The 24,814-nt window shown below is 43.4% G+C and overlaps 1 protein-coding gene across 3 annotated transcripts in view; it reads left to right on the forward strand.

Moving 5' to 3' along the window:
* The window catches only part of chd2 (chromodomain helicase DNA binding protein 2), a 52,300-nt gene that overhangs the window by 13,720 nt on the left and 13,766 nt on the right, over positions 1-24,814 (forward strand). For all 3 annotated transcript variants that reach the window (XM_028451774.1, XM_028451775.1, XM_028451776.1), the window contains 10 exons: positions 2,781-2,905; positions 2,976-3,192; positions 14,083-14,172; positions 14,248-14,438; positions 17,999-18,187; positions 18,271-18,433; positions 18,508-18,660; positions 22,224-22,295; positions 23,176-23,325; positions 23,401-23,549. In XM_028451774.1, coding sequence (XP_028307575.1) covers positions 2,781-2,905; positions 2,976-3,192; positions 14,083-14,172; positions 14,248-14,438; positions 17,999-18,187; positions 18,271-18,433; positions 18,508-18,660; positions 22,224-22,295; positions 23,176-23,325; positions 23,401-23,549 — 1,499 coding nt within the window. The remainder of the gene's footprint in view (positions 1-2,780; positions 2,906-2,975; positions 3,193-14,082; positions 14,173-14,247; positions 14,439-17,998; positions 18,188-18,270; positions 18,434-18,507; positions 18,661-22,223; positions 22,296-23,175; positions 23,326-23,400; positions 23,550-24,814) is intronic.

Below are 24,814 nucleotides of genomic sequence, written 5' to 3' on the forward strand. Positions count from 1 at the left end.
GTAGAAATGCCGACATACTAAGCTAACCGGGCTGTTGTTTATCCTGTGCAGCAGACACATGCGTGCACATGCAAACATGAGCTGGTCGGCGGGCCTGTCAGTCAACTCACAGCAGAAGGAGAAAGTGTCTGACTTTAAGCACAACTTTAACACCTTTGTGGAGGTAGAAAAAATCGGCAGAAAAGATTGTCTCTTGCAATGGTCTAAGGTGCTGACCATTGCTTGTAATGCAATGTCATTGTGACCAGAACAACGAGCCCAAGTCCGTTTTGGGTTATTGCTATTATACTGTATAAGTTTTAGCAAATAAGTAGGTTTTGAGTTTACTTTTAAAGGTGGAGACTCGGCTAGCTTAAAGCTCTGACTCCTGTTCTACTTCTGGACACTTTAGGAACTTCAAGAAGACCAGCAGTCTGAGAGTGGAGTGTTTTGCCTGGACAATAGGGCACTAACAGGTTTCTAAGATACACAGGAGCTTTATCATGTAGAGCTTTGTAGGCTAACAGGATGATTTGAAACTCTATTCTAGATTTTACAGGAAGCCAATACTGGAGAAATATACTCATTCCCATTCTAGCTGCAGCATTCGAATTAGCTGGAGACTTTTTAGTGAGTTACTAGGACATTCTGACAGTAAAGAGTTATAATAATCTAGTCTAGATGTAACAAATGCATGGATTAGTTTTTCAGCATCACTCTGGGCCAAGATATTCCTGATTTTGGAGATATGACGGAGGTGGAAGAAGGCTGTCCTTGTGATTCATTTAATATAATGCCTACGTTTTTTTACTGTGGTGCTGGGTGACAGAGTGATGCCATCCAGAGACACTATTTGCTCTGATAATTTCTCTCTGAGGTGCTTTGGACCAAATAAAATCACTTCGGTTTTATCCTGGTTAAGAAGGGGAAAGTTACGGCTCATCCAGGATGTGATGTCTCTAAGACAAGCCTGGAGTTTTAATAACTGATGAGTTTCATCTGATTTCATTGACAGATAAAGCTGTGTATCATCTGCATAGCAATTTATATTATGTTCTCTAATAATGTTACCTCGTGGAAGCATATATAATGTAAAGATTATTGGTCCAAAAACTGAACCTTGTGGAACTCCATGACTAATTCTGGTGTGCGCTGAGGAGAGATTATTGACATGAAGTGGGTTCTGTCTGATAGGTAGGATTTAAACCAACCTTGCCCTATTTAGAGTTAAAGGTCCAGTATTATGCTATTTTCTACTCATCTCCATTTGTTTAAAGAACCCCAAAAACATAGTATTTGAGGTTTATTTTCCCAAACTTGCCTGTTTTCTAGAGTTTTAGCCCTCTGGAAAGTCAGTTTAATGACGCTTCTAAAAATGGGCTGTTTTGGGGCCTTCATGCATATGTAGACCACTATAGCGATTTTCTTTTGCTATGCACAAACTCTTGTTTTGGTTTTCAGCAGAAAAAACTGCACATTACAGTAAAATATTTATTTGATTTTATTTATTTATATTTTATTTATACATTTTCAATTTTATACACACACAGTACAATGACAAAAAAAGGCGCCCCTAAGACAAAGAGGAATTATAGAAATGAGAAGCAATAAAAAATATTTGACCAGAACTTGTTTAGTTTAGGGCAAGACCAGAACAGCTGACCCAGAGTGCCCTCAGCTGATTTACACTTTGGACAGGTTGGAGAAACAGACGGATAAAAGGTATAATTGGTGCGGTAGTAATGCAGCCTTTGAACAATTTTAAATTCATTAAATTGGTGTCTGTAGTTTATTGAACAACTTTAAATGTTTTTGAGGTAGGTTTCCCAGGTCTTTAGAGGAACTGACATGCAAACATCTTTTTCTCATGCTTCCTTTAGATGCTGTCTGGAAACAGGGTTATGTGCTATGAAAAGATTTACAAATCTGGAGAATAATTGTTTTGAGTCAGGACTGTGGTTCATAAGATTATGAAGTACGTTAGGGGATGGCATCAACTGAAAATGGAAGAAATGTGCATTTGGCAGTGTATATTTGTATATTTTTCTTTCAATTGTAAAAAGGTTGCAAAAATGTTATTCACATACAGGTCTGCGATGGTAATGATGCCTTTATTCCTCCAGAGTCTGAAAGTGTTATCTGTGAGGGAGGGAGGGAAGACATGGTTGCAGAAAACAGGCGTATAAACTAAAGTTTCAGGTAATTTAAATGATTTCCATGTTCCGTACCAAATTCTCAAAGAATTTGTGATTGTGAAGTTATTGTCTGTAATAGTGGCAGAAGATCTGGTTTTTGAAAAGAGGAGAGCAGGGATGGAGGTTTTCAAACAGATCATGTTCAGTTGCCAGCCATGAAGGGGTTGAGGGGGTGACATTACCTGGATTAGCATCTCTTCAGTACATCAGTGCTCTAGAGTAGGGATGGCCAATCCTGGTCCTCAAGAGCCACTATCCAGCATGTTTTAGATGTTTCCCTCTTCCATTTGGATAATGGCAAACAAAAACAGATGTTTTCATTTTGAATAAAGGATGTTTTTTACCTTGCATCATAGGACAGTTAAGTATGACTAGTGTGCCCACCGTGCACACTTAAAAAATGTCCCCTTATAGTATACACCTGGTTATTTCTCGCTTACTCTATCTTTTCATACTATCTAATGTGAACCCACTACATACTTCACACATAGGCTTCACACTTATTATGAGTTATACGGTGGGATGATATTTACATTACAGACATAGTCTGTGGACAATGTGGGAGTAGCTTATATGGATCAAAGCTGTGGTTGTCTTCTGTTGAAGGTGCTGAAGCAGAGGCCCAGGTTTGTGGCGCTGAAGAAACAGCCCCCCTACATCGGGAACGAGAGTCTGGAGCTGAGGGACTATCAGCTGGATGGACTGAACTGGTTGGCTCACTCCTGGTGCAGGTAGTGAGAGGAACGAGCGTCACGTTCTCTTTCCTGTGCACGGTTTGAAGCACGTGTATGTCCTCTATAGGTGTAACAGTGTGATCCTGGCTGATGAGATGGGCCTGGGAAAGACCATCCAGACCATTTCCTTCCTGTCCTACCTGTTCCACCAGCACCAGCTCTACGGGCCTTTCCTGCTGGTGGTTCCTCTGTCCACACTCACCTCGTGGCAGAGGGAGTTTGCCGCCTGGGCACCAGACATCAACGTGGTGGTGTACCTCGGAGACGTAATGAGCAGAAAAACAGTGAGTGTTTATGTCTCTGACGTGTCACATGGACTCAGGGTTTTGGTCAATTGTAATTGTGTAATTGATAATTAACTCACTCAGTGCCATTGATGAGATATCTCGTCATTTCAAATCCAAGCGCTCAGTGCCATTGACGAGATAACTCGTCATTTGCATTTTTTCACTGGGATTACTAGAAAACACCCTGGCGGAGGTCCCTCATCAATATCTAAGCTGTGGGGTGTTGTAGTGACCAACTGTGTCCTGAAGATGGCAGCAGTGCACCTTTAGATGAGAGATTAGCCACTGATGCTGCCCAGCAAAGCAGGAAAAGAAGGGAGATTATGGCGCTACAGAGTGATATTGTGACATATCCAGCAGCTCACAGCTCCACATACTAACACAGAACATGTGTGGACCTGAGTAGATTATTGATAATGTGATCGTGAGATAAAACCATCAACTAACCGGACCAAACGGGTCATCCCTGCGTGTCGGGAGGAGGGGGGGTGTGGAAGTGGGTACAAAATACCCCCAGCCTGTGAGTCAGATAGCAAAATAATAGGTGATATGTAGGAGGTTGCAGCGCATCTTTGGATGAGACATCATCCATGCTCATCACAGCTCAGAGGGAGAGAGGAAAGGCGTTTACGAGACAGAATATGGTGCTACGTACAGAGTTGACGTTCCCAGCAACGCACACTCCGACCAGAGCATGGATAATGTGGCGATTGTGAGATAAAACCATAAAAAAACGGGACAAGCAGTGACACACTGTATGTCGGGGAGGAAGAGGACGTTAGGTGTGTGCAGACTGACGGGAGAGAAAGTTGGAGGAACGCCAAAATACAGTAAGAAATACATTCAACTCTGACCCAGATAGCAAAATAATAATAATTTTGCCATCAAAAGCCCGGTCTGTTTTTTTTTTTTGTTTGTTTTATATAAGGAAACAATGTTCAAATGTTAGAGTTGTCACTAAAGCAAAAAAAATAGCTTTAAAGTCACTGACAGGGTTTTTTTTTTTACAAAAAGGCTTTATTCTCAGCTTTTTGCTCTGAAACTGAAGATTTGTGTAAAACTTGCTCCATTCAATGGCTGATTACAAAAGAACGAAACGAGCCAGAAACAAATGTTTTTTTTGGTGAAAGTAGAGACTTTAATCTTTCAGAATCTGGTGTCAGATTTCAGATAGTCATAGTAGAAAATATTCTGTGGGTCTTTAAAATCAGTCGAAATGCTCAAAAATGGCTGGCACTGAGGGGGGTCGAAAATCTGAGAATGGCTGGCACTGAATGAGTTAATTACAATTATGGTGTAATTATAATTGTAATTGAATAAATCTGGTGCTGCTGTGATCATAATTGAAGTGTAATTGTCATTGAAATTCTATATACATCAGAATCAGAAAGGATTTTATTCGCCAAGTACAGTTTCAAACAGTACAAGGAATTTAACTTGGCAGTTGGTGTGAAGAACATGCACACCAACACACCGAGGCAGCCATCTGCGGCACCATCATGTTTAGATGAAAAGTGGAAAACAGGAGAAAAGGATAGGGTAAAAAAGGCAGGTCCTAAACTAAGTTCCCTTATAAGGAGCACAGTGTAGGACTAGGATAAAAAGCACATACAGGCACCAAAAAACACAATAAACACAACAAAATTCGAGGACAGTTCACGTGGGCAGGGGGGTGAAGGAAAGGATTGCAGCCAGCCGATGGGGCCACGCATGCATTTTCTTACAGGCGCCTTGCTTGCCCCTCCTGCTGCTGCTACGTGGGAGGGAGGGGGGACGGAAGCCCAAAGAAGGCATTGAAACATGATGTTGTTCCGTTCATTCAGTACAGTTCAGCCCGTCGCCAGATTACATGAAATGACCTTGGGTAGATCTGATTCAGAAACAAAGTTTCTAGGTGGTGGCAGTGGGGAAGAGGAGGAGGAGGATGGGACGGAGTGTCATTCGACACATCCCAGATAATGGAGAGATGAACCAGTCTTGAACGGCTGGCTTGTGGTGGAGCCAATGTAGATAAACGATTTGTTTTCAGCAGGCTAAGCACAATTTCCGTCAGCCTTGGGGTCTAGGTCTCAAGCAGTATATCCAATATCCATCAGTGGCCTTCCCAAAACAACTGCCAACGTAATCCGGACTTTGCGATAGATCAGAAAACTGCCAGCTACAATCAGTAGCATACCTGTTATCATAATTCCAATTATGTAGACGTCTTCTATGTCCTCAATGGAAAGGATGGTCAGAGACACTATCCTCCACTTGTCCCAGGGGTCCATCGTGTATCCACCTCTGCCCATTCTTTTTGTCCTAAAAATTTGGTCGATTGCAGTTGATCAATTTCATAATTTTGGTTTTTGGATAGAGATATAGAGAGAGGCTCCTATTAGATTCTGACAAAAGACAGCACAAGACAAAGCAGCAACCAGGCCCAGATATGGGAGGGAAGGAGCCAGAGAGAAAGCGTCCGCCTTCGTTAAGAGCAAGAAGAAGACAAAAAAACAGAAAAAAACTGTCACAAAATGAAACGCAAACCTGGTGAACAATGTCACAGTTCTATGTCTTACACATGCTTAGTTAATGTTAAAATATGTCATATTAACTTTTTCTACTACCTGTAACTTCTCTTCAGGATAATTTTACCATTTTTATAAATAATTTATATCTAGAGGTATAGTGACAGAAAAAAGGTTCAAACGCCCACACCAAGAACATGAATACCAATATTGAAATTGATTAGGAAGCCTAACAAGGTAACAAAGAGGTGAAAAACAAATTAGATGATAGATAATATTTTTTGTTGTATTTTACAGCTGATTTAAAGGGGACATATCATGCTAAATCCACTTTTTTAGCCCTTAAATGCATTTTGTATATTTAGAGTGCTTAGATGTACAGAAAAATTAATTAGTCTCTTCAGGTGCTCCGTAGATATCTTTATATTCTGTTTTGCTCATATTTTTCAATTTGTTACAATTTTTCTATTCTCTATTACGTTTTTTGAACTATTACATCACAGTATTTGCAGCGGAACTGCCAAATTAGTACATCAACGCCAGGTCCAACACTTCGAGCAATCCGCCATTTTTATTTCTCGCTTTTATTTTGTAGTCCAAGCTCAAGGATGCCGAAGTTACGAGAGGATAAGTCAAAATGTTGGGTTGTTGGATGTAGTAACCCACACGCTTCATTACACCGTCTCCCAGCATCAGAACCTTTTCGAAGTGCCTGGTTGAGTTTTATTTTTCACGGAAATGTACCCACATCTGTGGGTAAGGTCATTTTTGTGTGCGCGAAGCACTTCAAGGATGACTGCTTCTGCAACCTCCGCCAGTATAAAGAAGGATTTGCCGAAAGACTTTGTCTGATTGAGGGTTCAATTCCTTCTATCTTTGGAGACGACGAACAGAGCACTTCGGTAAGCTGTAAATAATGCTAAAAAGTGTGATAAGACGTCCCTGTCATTGTTTTGTTAGCATTAGCAGTTGCACCATCTTCAGACTTCATATGTTAGCGCTGTGTGCTTGTTTTAGATCCTTGATGATATGGCCTACGTGATTTAATTTAAGTCTAAAGTTTTCATTAGTCATTTCATTTTGCCGTTTTTGTCTTTGAAAAGACTATTAAAATGCATTTCGTGACGTTAGCTTGGCGCTAGCGCTAGCTCGGTGCTTGTGTTAGCTCACTTGTTTGGGTTCTGCAGCTTCATCATCTTCATTTTCATCTCACTCCGCTGGGTCCGACTCTGGCTCGAACATGTAAGGCTGGATGGACAAGTCTTCCGTTGTTGACATTTTGTAAATAACCTCTGAATTAAAAGTTTATGCGCCGCTACATAGCCGTATCTCTTCTATCAAACTACAAAAATGGCCGAGCAGGGTGGAGTTGAACAGAGTGTCACCTGAAGAGGGGGCGTGGTATGGAGTGTCTCATTTGCATTTAAAGAGACCGCACCAAAACGAGTTGCTCTCAGAAGCACATCAGAAAAGGGGTAGAAAAGGGGCCTGTGGAGCTATAATATTGAGGAATTCAGACCCAAGCATTGCAGTTCCGCTTTATATAGACCACAACTGTATGATTTATATGTAAAAAGGAAGGATTTAAAACCATGATATGTCCCCTTTAAGACATGGGTAAAACTGACCCGTTATCATTAGAGATGCTAACGAAAGAGGAAGGTTACTTTTTTTGGGCTAATTTATTAAAGGCTCAGTAATTGTGATTATTTGTAATTCAACTTTAGTAACTGAGAATGTAATCGACCTTTCAAGGTAAAATAATACAGGTAAATTTAATTGTAATTGGAAAAAACGTCAGGTCAACGTAGTCGTAATTGAGTTATAATTGAACATGGATATTTGAAGACGTAATGGTAACTAGACAAATTTGCATTGTCGCTACAATTCAAGTGGGAATGAGAAAAAGAAACTTAAAGAAGGATTGCCAACTCCTTTGTACGAACGTATGTTTGTTGACAATAAACATACAGTCACACTACCAAAAGCTAAGACAATTGTAGGCAGTACTCACAGAGAACTAACAGCGTAACGTTCAGTCATTGAGGATTTAACAATTACTAGTGCAGTGCCCGTAGGAAGTAGGTATAGATTTAGCACAGTAATATAGGCTAGCATACATCTGCAGCTTCCTGAGAGTGAGAGATTTTGATTTTTCAACTCACATTTATTTACAAATTGGTGCTAAAACAGTACAAGCAATTCTCCCTTACTCACTGAACACAGCACACATTTCATCCACCACAGTTCTTATAACTCCTGTAGGTTGTCACATGACTTAAACTAAAGAAAATCAATCTTTATCCTTACTCTGATCATTCTCTTAAAAATAATGACCACATCATTATCTCCACATTCATTGACTTTATTCCTCCTACTGAGATACACAGCCATTTTGCCCTGTCCCTGCAAGAAGTTCATCAACCGGCACTCAGCTTTCCTTCTTTTTACCTGTCTGATCCCTAGAATGTGCGTTAAAAGTGAGGCCAAACAACAAAGAAATCTGGGACATCAAACAAAAAAGCAGAATGCCGAGTACACTGAATAAAACAATGAAAAATGGTTTCTCTGTGGGAGCAGAAAGGGCACAGATTTGACACCGTGGGGTTAAGAACTGACACAAAACAGTTGACTGAAACCGCACCATGCAGAATTCGCCACTGCACTTTTTGTCAGTGGAGGTTTGTACAGGGTACTCCACTCAGGTTTTTGGGAGTCACTCAGGGTTAAGTGTGATCTCCAAGGAGTATCAGCTTGACCACTTAGTTTTACCTGGTTTAAAACTTTCACAGAAAGGTAATAAAACTCATTTCCCTCAGTTGTTCCAAAAGAACTGCCTACAAAGTTCTTCAGTCTTAAAAGCTCCCCGTGATGCTCCATTTTTAACGCACACTCTGGGAAGGTATCTGTGGGGTCTGGCACACTCAGCCTCTTACTGTAACCTGCAAGGAGGAGCAGCTCAGATTCCACAAATTGGCCTTTGATTAAAAAATGGCCGACGGTTCTGACCGACCTGAGTCCGATTCGCGATGCCAATACCTCGGCATCCTCAAGGAGAGGGCCAGCACAATCCACAAAGTCTTTAAAGGTCAGTACCTTTGAGTCGCAGAGCTTGTTCAGGATCAATGACGGTCCTGTTTCGCATCCAAGGCGGGTTCCAAACCCGACTGGCTCCCTCAGTAGCCACAATAAAGATTTACAGTGCTCGGAACAGCGAAGATAAAACGGTGTTCAAACTTTAAAAACTCCTTGGTAAAAAGACAAGAGCTTAACCGTTGTCTGACCTTTACAATCCATCAGGAACAGCGACTGACCCAGACCTCCACACTGCTTCAATATAGCACAGGCCACAGCAGGTCTGCAGGACCAGCCAGGAATCGCTGGATAAACCGGAGACGGAAGGCAGCTCCTCGGCTGACTAGGTGTATCAGACTGTGCCCCCCTTCTTCCTTTGGCAGGAAAAGCACACTTTGCTGGACCCTGTGTAGTCGATAGCTGAAGAAATCCACTAACTTGGCCTGCAGTTTTGCCAGCAAGTCACGTGCCACATGCCAACCAGTGCCACAACATGGAAGCAAGTAGACTGTTGATCACCAGGACTCGGCCGCTGTATGACTTCTTCGGGAGGATCCACTTCTTCAAACGTCCTTTGACAGTTTCTAAAACACCAGTCCAATTCTGGGCAATGAAGGTCCGATCACCGAGATAGACCCCTAGGTATTTTAGCCCACCTGACCTCCACGTCAGGCCTGCTGGTAGACAGTGTTTTTGTTGAAGTGTTTCCAACTGCAATTGCTTCACTTTTAAGCCAGTTTACTTTGGCAGACGAAACTTTGTTAAAAGCACACAGTCTTATTCAGCACATCAATGTCTCTTTGTGTTGTTACCAGGACAATGAGGTCATCAACATAAACAGACATTTTAAAATTGAACATGCTCCCTGGTAACGATACCCCGGAAAGCTGTGCCCTTAGTCTGTGTAAAAAAGGCTCTCACGCCAGCATCCCCGATAGTGAGCAGCCCTGTCAGACACCTCGTTCGAATTTGAATGGGGCTCCCAATCCACCATTTAATTTCAGCACACTCTCAATGTCACCATACAACACCCGGATCATGGCTATAAAACCAGAGCTGAGCCCCATAGCCTTCAGCGTGCGCCAGAGGGACAGATGTTCATCCCGGTCAAAAGCCTTTTCCTGGTCTAGAGAGATTAGACCAAGGTCGAAGCCCAACGCCCTAGAGAGGTCGAAAATGTCTCGAATTAGAGTCACGTTATCTGAAATGAGCTCACCGGGCACACAGTAAGTCTGGTCTACGTCGGGGCGGTGTTTAGCTCAGTGGGTAGAGCGCCCGCCCCATGTACAGAGGCTATAGTTCCTCACCTGCAGCGGGCCCAGGTTCGATTCCCGGCCTGGGACCCTTTCCTGCGTGTCATTCCCTGCTCTCTCTGACCCCTTTCCTGTCAAGCAACTGTCATATAAAGACCACTAGAGCCAAAAAAATCCTTTAAAAAAAAAAAAAAAAAAAAAAAAAAAAAGTCTGGTCTACGTGGATCATGGATTCCATCACCTTCCTCAGTCGAGTGGCCAACACCCTGGACAGCAGTTTGTAGTCACTGCAGAGCCGTCTTGTTTTGAGACTGTCTTTGAGGACCATTAGCAGGTCCTTACCCATTTCAGACCAGAACTCCTTATAAAAATCCACAGGCAGCCTGTCGATACTCGGCGCTTTCCCACTCTGCATACTTTTCAACACTGCCTGTAGTTCACCAGCAGTTAGTGGGACATCTAACTCTGCCCTCAGCTCTGCAGGAACCTGAGGGAGGCCCTCAAAAAAGGCCTGTCTCTCCTCTGCCCCTTCCTGGAGTTCACTCCTATATAAGGACCTGTAAAAGGAGGCAGCGTGCTCCCTAATCTCTGCAGACTCTGTCAGTAACTGTCCAGAGCTGGAGCGCAGAGTGCATCAGCCTCCTCTGGCTGTCTTTCCACTTCAAACCAAAGAAGAAATGTGATGGGGCATCCATGAGAGCCACATAATGAAATCGAGAGCAGACCACGGCTCCCTGTGCAGAGACCCCAGCAAGTCAGATGGAGAAGAGCGTTTGTTTTTGAGAGCTTCAATATGCTCTTGATTTCCTGTGAAGTGTGCCTGACTTTGCATCTCCACCAGCTCTTACTCCAGAGCCTCAAGTAACCCATTCATGCTTTTAGTGACATTGAGAGTATACCGAAGACGCAACTGTCTAATCTGCGCCTTCCCAACATCCTACCACTGTTGCAGAGAACTGAAATCAGACCTTCCACTTTTATGGTTCTGCCAGAAAATTTTAAAAGCCCTTTTAAAAACACGATATTTTGTTAGACTTGTGTTAAAATGCCAATTAGCACTCTTACCACGAATACTCTTCTTAAAAACTGATGCCTGAACCAAGGAGTGATCAGAAAAACCAACTGGGCTAATCTGACACCCTTTAAAAACATTTATGTGGTATTGAAAATACCCCAGAAAAAGGAGGACGTCATCACTGCAGTTAGACAGAACATCACTCCAAACACTAAAAAAGTCCACTCTCTGGCTGCCCTCTGTGGGACCATACACATTAACAAACACCATCGACTTATTTTCAAAAACAGCACTAACTTTTAAAAGACACCCTGAGATCACTTCCTCAGAGGAACAGGAGACAGGTAAAAAAACTCCTGGAGAAAAGCACCCCCACCCCTCCACTAGTGCTGCTCCTGTGACTAAGGTGAACATGCCCTCCCCATTCCCACTTCCAGTCTGTTTCTAACTCTGGTGTGCTGTTTGTGTCCTGGACAAATAAGACATCCAGCTTTTTAGCCTGACTGAAACTAAACAGTGAGGCCCTTTTTGCTGCTTCTCTTCCCCCTGTTTAAGTTCAGAGAACCAAGTTTAAAATCACACATTATTTTAGTGAAGAATAACCTGACGAAGGATAAAAACAACACAAGAAAAAACACACCTCCTAAACCTGCTCATCTTGTGAGGCCTGTTTTTTTTTTTTTTATTTTTGTCAGAAACTTTTTTAACCGAAAAATTTCCTGCTCAGAGAACACATTCTACCCAAGATCTCCTGGGTTTCTCATGAAATGACCCACTGAGTCATGGAACATCTGGAGGTCTGAGAAATAAGCCTCCAGTCGAACCAGCCTCATTCCCTTTGTATCCTTGTGGAAGGTTTGTATCCTTGAGGAAGGTTGCTGGTCTCCCCTATCCCAGCGGTTAGGGATGGGGCCCCTGCATCTATGTCCTGTGAGTCAGTGTGTGCATTCTGTGAGTGTGTAAGTGTGTCCTGTGAGTCTCTGTGTTCCTCAAAATCTGTGTGTCCTGCGAGTCTGTATGTTCTGAATCTCTATGTGCTGTGAAACTGTGTATCTTATGCGTCTGTGTGTGTTTCCTCTGCGCGCACAGTTTAAAGCTGTGTGTGCACCTTGTGAATCTGTGTCTCCTGTAGCACTGTGTGTGCACCCTGTGAGTTTGTGTGCATGTCCAGTGAATCTGTGTGTACAATTTAAAGCTGTGTGTATCAGGTGAAGTGGCAACAGTGTGTGCCTGTAGTGTTTTTTCCTTTTCCTGTGAAGAGATGTCGACTTTTGAAACTTTCTTACACTTTCCAACACTTTTCCCTGTATGAAAATCTTTATCCATTGCTACATTTTCCTCCTCCTCCTCCAGTAAACCCCCATTCAAACCAGTGAGCCTTCGCTCTGGCTGAGTGTGAACCTTAACCTCAGCCAGCTCACTGCCTCCCTCCTTCTGACTGTCACTAGCAGGGGACCCCTCCCCATGTGAGATGGCGGGTCCCACCTCACCACGTTGTGTTCCCCTCTATGCTCCGTGCTCTCTCTCTGTGCATCGTGAAACAGAATGAATCAGTTTTTCCACAGTGACCTTCGATGTGTGCGTTTAATCCTGTGTTTCTGAACCTCCGATTCGCGGGTCACGTTGACCATCACGCAGCCCCCCGCGCTGACAGGCGGCGCTACCGCTGCATTACCAGATCGGCGCACGCCTCCTCCGTCTGGAGACGAGCGGACGAGATGCCCCTCCGCCCCGCAATCGAAACACCTCAAACTGTCAGAAGTGACATGAACAGTGTAATCAAAATTATCGATGCGGAATCTCATGATCACGTTTATTTCCTGCTTCCCTCTGAGGACCATAACAACCTGTCTCCTTAAGGACACTACATGTCTCAGCTTAGCAGACTTGCAGCCCAATGGGATCAGTTTGATCGGTGACACCAGGTGACCGTGCCGGGACAGCTCCTTCTCAAGGAGACTGTTCTTTAAAAACGGTGGAACATTTGAGATAATTACTTTTTTTGCAGGGTTCCCCAACGGCAACACTGGAGTCAGAGCACCATCAATCACTACCCCACTCTCCACCAGCTGATTGGCCTTCTTCGTGCTCTCCACGAAGAAGGCCGCTGGGTCAGTTTCCGCTGCCGCTGGGTCAGTTTCTCCATCCCGGGGCTGCTCCGCCCCATAGATTTCACCTGAGCTGTCATGCTCATCTGAGCTGTCATGCTCACCTGAGCATCGCCGCCGCCAAACAATTCACTAAATTATGTAATCTACCCAAAAACCGCCCAATAGACAAAAGGCAATGCAAAACTTATCACATAGTGACAAAATAAACCAGAAAAAATTAAGAATAAGTGCAAAGTCACTCACAAAACTCCAAACACCGGTTTTCCTCGTTTCCACTCACACTCACGCTGCCACTCACAGAGAGAGAGAGAGAATCAATAACTTAACTAATCAATCTCTTTATTTACAGTTCCAGAGAGCTGTGTTAAATGGTTTGTTGTCAGGTTTAATTCTAAGGGACATGCACATAAATTGATAAAGTTGGCACCAATGCTGCAGTTTAGGTAGAATCTGGAATTTCTGTCCAAGAAGGACCATAATAACCTCTTCGCATAGTTTGGGGGTTAAGGGGTCCCATATTTTATAGAATGAAGAGGGTCTGTTCTTGAGCCAGTAGATCATTGCCTCCAGGGGTAAGAGTTCTATTATACTTTGTACCCACATTGAGAGCTGCGGAGGTTTGTCTGAGATCCATTTAGGTAAGATGCATCTTCTAGAACCAAACAAAAGGACATTAAGAAGCTTCAACATGTTGGGATTCAGGTTAAGAGCAGAATGCAAACCAAGAATACAAGATACAGGCCTAGGATCTAAGTTTTTACCAAATATTACAAACATTTCTTAACATACATTACAAAGCAAAATACGTACGGAAGAATAAGGAAAATAAGGACAAAAATGGCATTCCCACAATTAAAAACTGTGATTGGCCCTAACCCTGCATGGACTCTCAGGTCAACTTTGCCCTTTGTTTGTTTTCTTGGTAGATTCGTGACTATGAGTGGGTCAACCATCAGACCAAAAGGATCCGCTTCAACGCCCTCCTTACCACCTATGAGATCCTACTCAAAGACAAGGTGGACCTTCTTCTCCTCCTGGTATTTCCTGTGTTTCATGCGTTAGCTAATGGCTGTGGTTGTGGTTTCCTTTAGGGCGTACTGGGGAACATTAACTGGGCCTGTTTAGGTGTGGATGAAGCTCACAGGCTTAAGAACGACGACTCTCTGCTCTATAAAACTCTGATGGAGTTCAGGTCTAACCATAGACTCCTGATCACAGGCACGCCTCTGCAGAACTCTCTCAAGGAGCTTTGGTCACTCCTACACTTCCTCATGCCCGACAAGTACGTCTTGCTTCATGTAATCATGTAATCCAGTTTGGTTCATTCTATATCATTTCATTAAATGGCCCACGCACTTCGATCTAAAAAAAATTCTGAATTTTTTACAAATTGTTCCGTGATTATTCAATAGTCAAACTGTATTTTCTTTTTTTTTTTTTTCTCTCTCTTTGTCTGCACATGCTGTCAAAGGTCAACACTACAAGAAGTGCAATCTTTTTTTAGACAGCAATGCATTTTATTTTTATTTTTTTGTTATTGCAATTAAATAAATTGCATTATTTTATTGCATAATTGTGACCATCACCAGCCCTCCCTAAGGAAGGGTAAGAAACACTTTATTAAAGGGAGAATATAAAAAGAGAGGGCAGTGTTACACCTAGGTGAGGGGGTGGGGGGGAGGTGGAGGGGGAAGAGAGCAGGGAGGAGCGATTCAAAGAAGAGAAATGGAAGGGTGGGGAAGAGTTGATTACTGTAAAGTGAGATGTGAAGTTGTAGGCATGAGGCTATAATGGTGGTGGCTGTGGGCAGAGGGAAGGAGTGAGTGGTAATACCTGAAACAGGTATTTGGGATCAACGTTTCATCCCACAGTCCAAGGCATGCTTGTGCATCGTAGACCGATGTATGTGCAAGAAACTGCCACTGTAAACCAAAGCGCTGCCCCGGACTCGAGGACACAGCCAGAATAGCAGAAAGAGCGGGGGCCAGCGAGCCCAGACACCCCCCCCCCCCCCCGGCCGAGCAGCCCCCCAGACGCCACCAAGACACCAAGCCGAGAGACAGCCACAGCCCCCCACATACACACCCGAGAAAGCACCTAGAAGCCGAGGAGCCAGCGCACTCCGCCACCGCCCCCAACCCCAAAGCCCCCCACCGACATCCACCCCACCATCCCCACCCCCGCACCCAATCCCCCAAGGGGAGGGCGGAGGGCTCTCTGGGATCCCAGCAGAGGGGCCAAGGCCCACGCCCAGCAGACGGCCAAAGCCACGATGAACGGGCAGCCGGCGGGCACCCGCCAGTGGACCCAGAGCCAGCAGGGACCAGACCCCAGGCCAGAAGGACCCGGAATAGGAGCAGCACCGGGAGCAGCACGCCCGAGGACAACGACCACACCCCTGGCCGCCCTGGGCAACGAGGGGACGCTGCACGCCAGCCCCCAGGCGCACCGTCCCAGTGCCCCAGGTCACCCTTTTTTGACACCGCCAGCGCGATGCGCCTCAGTTATTGCTAAAGTCCCCCCGCCGCCCCACCCACCCCCAGGGGCCCAGCCAGACCGCCACACCGGCATGCGGCGCGCACAAATCAGAGGCGGTACTTTGGCCCAAGCAGGGGCCACCCCACGCCGCACCCACTGGTATGCAAGAGCGCGGACCGCACCACCCACCCCGGAAGACCCCCGCCAGGACCGACCAAGCCCGCCGACCCCCAAGAGCAACCCCCCGGGACCGGGAACCCCCAAGGGCGAGACCCCCGGGGAGCACCCCCCCCCCAACCCAGCCCACGAACCGGCCACAGTCAAGCAGGACCGCACAGCCCCAGACGGCGCAAGGACAGCAGCCCAGGCCCCGCTGCCCACCGGACAGCGCAAGCAACAAGGCAATGCCACCCACTGGCGCGTGAGCGACTGGCGGTCACCACCGCAGGAAGGAGGCATCCCAATGGCACCCACCCAGTGCGGAACAGCAGTCCCCAACTAAGGGTGCCCCGGACCCACCCACCAATCCGCAGATAGCAGGACAGACCTAACAGGCAGCCGACGGCAACCGCAACCACCGGAACAGCTACCGCCGCCCCCCAGCAAACAGCATCATCTCGAAGCGCCAAGCAACCCCGCCCCAACCCCGATGAAGAGGGCCCAATGGAGAGGCACTTCCCTATCCCCTGTGTGAATGTGTGTGTTTAGTGAATGTATGAGGTGCAACCTTTGTGTATATAAGTGTATGTGATGCAAATAGACCCGGAGGGTGGAAGTGGTAGTCGCACCCTCCGGGGGGTGGTGTGTTGAGGTGCGATTAAAATTGGAGGGATTGGTAGGGCAATTTGAGGTGGGAATGCCGCCCCCGCGCCACTACTCAGTAGCACAGGCGGCAGCACCCTCCACCTTCAGCCCCACCATCCAGCCCCCCAAGGGTTGGGTATGGGTGTGTGGTGCACCAAGTGAGTGAGCCAGACCAGCTGGGAGTGAAGTGAGGTGTTCATTTTAGGAGGCCTGTCTGGTGCGAGCCCGGCCCGTCCACATGACGGGCCACCGGAGAGGGTAGATGGCGCAGACGGGCACAGCGGACCCAAGGACGCGCCGAGCAGCACGGCCGGAGACCCACCCCGCGGCACCCACCAGACCACGTCGGCCCCACGGGCGCTAGCGACATCTGTGGCGACGGTGCGCTCAAGGGAACAAAGCCGAAGCGCACAGGCAGGCGGAGCGACCCACAGCAGCACCACGCCACCCATCGACCCAGGATGTAGGCGCCGCCCCTGAGCAGTAGCCACCGCCCGAGCCCCCCACCCCAGACCCCCCCGGCCAGGAGCCACAAACCCCACCACCCCAGGCCCCCCGACGGGCCCACTCCCAAGCTAACCCACCCAATGCATAGTATAGTATGGTATAGTAATACAGCTCCACCTACTCTCTCAAAATATACAATATATATCTGGTGGACATGCCAGCTTTTCAAAATAGTAAAAAAGTTAGTGTGTTTTGGTCTGGAACATGTTTGGGCCTTCAGTAAACAACTTTGCATATGCCTCAGCTCCCTATAATTTGATCAGCTTTGAGCTATGTAGATAGACTGTTCACATCACTAATGATTAGTCACATATATGCATTGGTTCTTGGGTGACACACTCTGGAAAATGAAAAAAAAGTTTTATCTATCTTCATTGGCCCATAACTGCATGTGGGATTGTAAGAAAAAAATCTGATCTATAGTACAAAGATTACTCTTTCTTGGGATTTAAAACTGTTTTTCTTTATGTGACTTCTTCATTTTTATTTTGGATCCCAACTTATTGGGGTTTTTTCACCCCTCATGAATATTGAAAATTCTTAGCAGAAGGCCAATGTAGCTTGGCTCTGTGTCTTATAATTGGTGTTGTGCCGATACCGATACGGCACTAAAAGGCTGGCATTGGTATCAGCAAGTACTAACTGTTAGAGGTTGACCAATCTGGGATTTTCAAAGGCCGATGCAGATACCGATTTAAAAAAAAAAAAAAAAAAAATTCAGCCAGTAGCCGATATCTAAAGTCGATTTTGGAAGCCAATATTTGAGGCCAATATATTGATATTATATATATATATATATATATATACTGAGATATTAAAAGCCGAAAATGGAAGAAAAATAAGGACTCACAAAAATTGACACATACCCCTCACAAAATTGTCCATATCTCAAAAAGTATTCATCAGAACAAACTAAAAATGTATAGTGTGACTATTGAAATATCACAAAACAACTGGTAAAAATTGGATGTCCTGAAAATTTGTTGAAATGACATGGAACGACTGCTTAGAACCAAGCAGATCCAGATAAATGTGATGAATGCGTGACTGCAGGTTCGATTCCTGGGAGGACTTTGAGGATGATCATGGGAAGGGAAGAGAGAATGGTTACCAAAGTCTGCACAAAGTCCTGGAGCCGTTTCTGCTTCGACGTGTGAAGAAAGACGTGGAGAAGTCTCTCCCAGCCAAAGTGGAACAGATCCTTCGAGTGGACATGACGGCTCAGCAGAAGCAGTTCTACAAGTAATGCTTCTAATATTTCTACTTCGTGAAGTGGAAATCAGCTGCTTTCCTCTCGTTCAACTTCATTCTTCTTCTCCCTTCAGGTGGATTTTAACAAGGAACTACAAAGCTCTTGCTAAAGGAACCCGAGGCAGCTCCTCAGGCTTCCTGAACATCGTGATGGAGCTGAAGAAGTGCTGCAACCACAGCTTTCTCATTAAACAGCCTGAGGACGGAGAGGCTGAGACACAGCTGGACCACCTGCAGGTACTTCAGCACAGAGCATTTCCACTTTGACCAGAAAAACCAAGTCCTACATGTGCTCCTCTCTGATTGGTCAGGCGCTGGTGCGAGGCAGCGGGAAACTGGTTCTGCTGGACAAGCTGCTGACAAGGCTCAGAGAACGAGGAAACCGGGTTCTTATCTTTTCCCAGATGGTCAGAATGTTAGACATCCTGGCTGAGTACCTTGCCAAGAAGAGATATCCATTCCAGGTGAGACAGTACAATGGTGTGTAAGGGCCACATTAAAATAAAAAGAAATCTGAGCACTATGAGTTTAAAGTTGTAATATTTTGAAAACAGAGTCGTAATTTTATGAGAATTCTTGAAACCTAAAGAGAAATATAATCTCACTAAATGTTCCATATTCTCTAAAACGTATGAGTGACCGCAACACACACATAATTTATTTCAATTTTACTCATTTAATAACTCATAAACCTTAAAATTACGATTTTATTAAGATATGACTTTATTCTCAAAATATTACGACTTTAATCTCGTAGTGCCCAGATTTTTTATAATTTAATGTGGCCCTATTTTCACAAATAAGATTTCATTAAAGATGCTGCAGATTTAGTAATAATGTAGAAATGATAGAGAAAAATTTGTTTTGTAAAATCTTAGCTAGTTGTTAACCCATTAACGTCCACCGTCACGAATACGAGTCAAAATGCATTTTCTCACTCATTCATGCTGTTAAGGGATTAAATGCTTTCCAAATACAGTAGCATATCGAAAGTGTCATATACTGTTTGAAAGCTTAGAATGTCACGTTTTTACCCATATAAACCATTCCATGACACACCCATCACAGCAAACAGTCAATTATTTTGTCCAAAAAATGGCAACGCAAACAAGCCAGTCTCCTCACATTTAAAGCATTGCCGTGTCTTACTGAATCCTTATATTCCTTCAAAAGTGGTTTCCAAATCTTGCTAAGACATTAAAAAATCCATCGAATCCATACATTTAGTCCAAAACACAGTAAAACCGCTGTAAAAAAATCAAATGTAACATCCTTTTCACAAGAAGAAAGCAGCTCCACTAATTCCTTCTTACTCTTTTTAGCTCTTTGAGGCTGACGATGTCATTAGAAATCCTCATTTTTAAAATTAAATGGCCTCACAGCTCTACCAGTTTGATAGACACCTCATAGCCAATCTGACCCAGTATTACCAAACTACAAGCTATAATGTCCAACCAGCATCAGCCGTTCAGAAAAGACTAACCTAACTTGCTGGCCTTAAAACTTTCAACCCATGGGAAGCAGGGTTTTTTTGACTGATGGGTCATTTAGCCAATACGCTGATCTTTCCAACGATGTGTCATATGTATAGGTGGGCTCAAGTTTGACAAACCTATTCACCTTATTTTGCCCCGCTCACTTTTTCTTCTGTCCCACTTTTCCGTTGTAAAAGGACTTCCGGTTCTTGCAAAATTGCATTTGATTCAACGGAGAACTACTGAGAATACTTGCTTCCAAGATATCATATAAAATAGGTTGTTTTGATCCAAATGTGCTATGGTCATGTGCACCAAAGAGTCAGCAATGCACTGCTTATCTTGATAGTTTGAAAAGAACTTTGAAGTGTTTATATAGCCCGTTTGCCAGTCAGATTGCAGCCCTTCTGTGGGCTGAGGAGAGCAAAGAGCAACAAGCTGGAGTATTCTTAAGTGTGGAAACACAATATTCCATATATAGATGACTTTATTACAGACTACACTCTCTAAGTCAGAGTCTGTTTTGGATTTAACCAGTGCTAAGTGTTGTTTTTATTGTGCCGCAGCGCGTGGTTTGCAGTGTGTACAAGGTACAACACAACAGGCTAATGTTGTTAACTAGTTGTTTGCTAACAGGTCTGGCGATTTTTAAGCCGCATCATGCTTAAGAACTTAAGGCATCTGTTAAACAAATTCAGTGAATAAAAAGTATCCAAAAATTTCTTTGTAGAGAGATGCAGCATGTCCATATCGGGCAACATTTAGCTGCTGCAGGAACAGAAATAACCAAAAAGCTCTTCTTTTGATGTTCAAAACAATGCTGAGAGCGGGTGAGGTTTCTTTTTCTCTAGCTGTTATGACAACCATGGAACTTCCGGTATAAGCTGAATACCAATGCGTAAAGCACAAAGCTCTTCTGCGTCAAAGTGCACTCAGGAGATGTTTTTATTATATGTGGTTTCTATGAGGCTTTACGGATACCTGGGGGGAGGGGGTGTTGTAATGGAAATGTGCAGTTCAGGTTGTTTGACTTTATAGTGGATCCGTGTGTGTGTGTGTGTGACGGTGTTTGTGAGTTTGTGCTTGCACTTGTGTGTGCACACGCACGGGGGATTGTGTGTCATAGTGTATGTGCCATGAGTAATAATAAAGTAATTTATGGCATTTTTATATAAACACTGTTTTTTACCACCAAATCACTTTAGTTGACATCTTATTCTGATTCAGAATCAGGAAGGTTTTTATTCGCCATGTACAGTTTAAAACGGCACAAGGAATTTAACTTGGCAGTTGGTGTGAAGAACAAAAAAACAAACCAGAAACAACAATAATAATAATGATAAATATAAAGGATAAGGGATAATAATTATTTAATTTAATAATTATTCTAAACTTTTTTAGCTGTAAAAACTTAAAATTGCACTAAATATTTTATGTTTTGTTTTTTGTCTGTAGGTAGCAGCTTATACTGTGCTCTTATCTTGTTTTCAAGCCAATACACATAACTCAATTTGAACTGTTTATAATAAAGTAAGCCAAGTGAGGATGGAAATATTTGTACTCATGTTCATACTACAATAACTCAGTTGTACTAATACCTACAGTGTTCAAAGTTCCTCGAGCGAAACTTCAGAATGTGATCTTTCAAAAGAGACCATCCCCACACATATGCACCAAAGGGTGCAAACATAGTTATCATTCTAATTTGGCAATGTCTTGGACAGGCGTTTTCCTGAAATCTGGGTGGACCTTAAGGGGTTAAATTCTAAGAACTTGTTTGGGTTAGTTAAAGAGTAGTTAGTGACTTTTAAAGTTTGAACGTGATGGTTTCCTACGAAATGTTTCAGAAGTGGTCATTTGAAAATGGCATAAATGATGAGAAATAAAGTGTTGCATATTGAAACTGAAGTGTTTCCTAACTTTTTAAGTAGATGCTAAGTTTTCCTTTATTATCTTTCCCTCTTATTAAAGTGAAACTACGGAATCTATAGCAGTATTTCAATGTGTATCAATTTGGCAGCCCTTTACATTATTCAGTAACTTTGAAGTAGCTCGTGGTTTCAGACTGAACTGAGGACTTTGAGGTTTAAAATTGGAAACAAAGGAAATCATGAAATCCTGGTTTGTTTTTAGAATAGTTTTATAAAATGTCTTAGTCCTAAGATCACCAGAAGAGGTTCCTACTTTTACTTTATAGCCCCAGTGTTTCTGTGGAGAGTGTTTGTTGATGTTTACAGCAAAGATCTTTCAGGGAGAGCAGCAGCAGTGACCTGGTTAGCCTCAGAGCAGGATCCAATGACACACACACACACAGAGTGCCAGGTGAAAAATCTGTGCCTTTATTTATACCCACCTGCTATTTTCAGCTCCCATCCAGTCTGAGTTATATGAGTCCCTGGTTTGGCCTGCTTTGTGCTCATCCAGTTTGTTTGTGCATTAGATTGAACTTTACAGATATGGTGTTGAGGTGTGTGAGGCAGGGAGACACCAAAGTCATTTTAGAGCAGCGTGGGAGTTCTTCTTAGGTTTAACCATCTCCTCTTTCTCCTCAGCGTCTGGACGGCTCCATAAAGGGAGAGATCAGGAAGCAGGCACTGGATCACTTTAATGCAGAAGGTTCAGAGGTACGTTCAACAAATCAACAAATCAATTCATCTCAAATCAAATGATTTACGCCTCAGTTTCTGTTGTGTTGTCATTTATTTATAAATACTTTTTTGTACTGAATTGAATTTGAAAGACTATTCAAAGCTGTAATGACGTAGGAATGTTTGTACCTGGATCAATGACATCTAAGTGTTTCACTGCATGATATTTCATCAAAATTCATCATCAAGCAAGGTTTGCGTGAATATTATGATGGAAATAAAAATAGAAATACTTATAAAACTTGTATAGGACTATAATAGAACTAAAATAGACCAGGAAATAAATTTTAAGAGATTTAGTTATTTTAAAGATTTTAATTAAATTAATAACATGAAAAAGTCTAAACAAAAACTTTTTAATACATTTAAATGTGTCTAAATAAATATATAAGTTATAGATATATAATAAATGAAATACATAAATATAATAAATACTATATATATATAATGTAAAATAAATTTGAATTGATTTAGAGTCATTTTAAAGATTTTTGGACACTGAATAACAGAATAAATTACAGATTAGTCATTTAGTAAGTAACATTTAAATAAAAAGAGATCAAAGTGAACGCATATATACTAAGTTACTACATATATGGAATCTTTTTATGCATTTAAACTTTTTTTAACTAAATGAAATGCAGTTGGACAGAATATTAAGGACTCACGTCATTGATCCACTAATAGTCTTATATTTTATATCGTATAATAATGATCAATGATTATGTAATTATTATATGATAGTATTTTAATTTTAAATAATTAATATTATATTCATGTTTTTTGTAAAGAAACTGTAATCAAAACAGTATTTAATTCTCTTTGTGGAAGACTTCTAACAGACCTTTTCTTCCAGGACTTTTGCTTCTTGTTGTCAACAAGAGCTGGAGGTCTGGGCATTAACCTGGCCTCTGCAGACACTGTGGTTATCTTCGACTCTGACTGGAACCCTCAGAATGACCTGCAGGCTCAGGCACGAGCTCACAGGATTGGCCAGAAGAAGCAGGTGATGTAACCAAAGGTTTGAGTTCCTCCCACACACATTTGTCTCACAGGAAGCGTCTGCGCTCGTGTTCCACAGGTAAACATCTACCGATTGGTCACCAAGGGTACGGTGGAGGAGGAAATCATCGAGAGAGCCAAGAAGAAGATGGTCCTGGACCATCTGGTCATCCAGAGGATGGACACCACGGGTCGAACTGTCCTCGACAGTAGCTCCAGCAACAATAAGTGAGATCATCACCACCCTTGGTTTTAGGGTTGGGTACCAAGATCCGGTTCCAAATAGGAACTGGTTCATAGCGTCCGATTCCGGAACCGTTATGAAGATGTTTGAATTTTGATAATTTTTTTTCCGTTCCTAAATGCCCGCACTACCGTAATTTCCGGTTTTTAAGCCACTACTTTTTTCCCACGCTTTGAACCATGCGGCTTAAACAGTAACGCAGCTAATTTGTGGATTTTTCCAGTTTTCATGCTTCATGATGTCAAAAAATATCTCTACGTCACATTAGACCAATGAAACTGTTTACATTAAATAGTTTGCGCACCCATTGAATCAGACATGGAGAAATGTTGTCAGAGAGAGAGAGAGAGAGCGCTGCAGAGCAGCCTGTATAAAGTAATAAAGTAAAAGTCAGCCAGTTTGTAATAGAAGGAAACAAACTGCTTAAAGTTGTTTAATCACCGTGTTAGTCTTGTTCAGGAGTGATTGGTGCTCTGAGGGCCGGGTAGATCAGGCTGGGGTGCGAGGCGAGGCTGGGCTTGCGCCGCCCTCCTCTCCCTGCCACTCGGCCCGCCTTGCCACATCGGTGGCGCTCCCCCCATGCTCTGGTGGTGTCGAGCGGATGGGCAACCCGACCAGCGCTGGGCGATGTCCGGAGAAGCTTACATAAGAAGGATGAACAAACGGAGACGGAGCGGAGATACACTATCCAGGCTGTTTTGATCTCCGCTCCGTCTACTGTAAAAGTAGCGCAATATAGACCGGATAAACGGAAACGATTAACAGCAAAATCACCACGTTTAGTTTGTTCAGAAGCGGTCGCGTCCGTATTCTGACTGAAGAGTCCGAACTCGGCGTGAACGCTCCGCGGTAGTTCACGGAAAGAAGAACAGAGGGAGCGGTGTATCACTCTGGATCCAGTAAAAACTGACCATAAAAACCTGTAAATGGACTGATGCAGATGCAGGGCAGTGAGGAGATGAGTTTATGTGGAGAAGGAAACTCATCAGTTGAAACACGGAAATCTCTGTTAAACCTATTGTGTGTACAGCAGCCCGCCTACCTGCCTGTTCTGATTGGCCGAGTCGTTTGAATGCACCCTCATCAGCCAATAGAATGCAGCCTATGTTACGCTGCGGTCTTTGTGTGGATTTTTCATAGAAAATTGCTAAATTACTGGAATGCGGCCCATATATACAGCTTGGGACCTTTGTAATTGAATACCCTAGTTACATTACAGCAACCAAACTAAACTGTATCAACTAAGTTA

This window comes from Gouania willdenowi, chromosome 6, assembly GCF_900634775.1.
Source record: "Gouania willdenowi chromosome 6, fGouWil2.1, whole genome shotgun sequence".
NCBI classification, from domain to species: Eukaryota; Metazoa; Chordata; class Actinopteri; order Blenniiformes; family Gobiesocidae; genus Gouania; species Gouania willdenowi.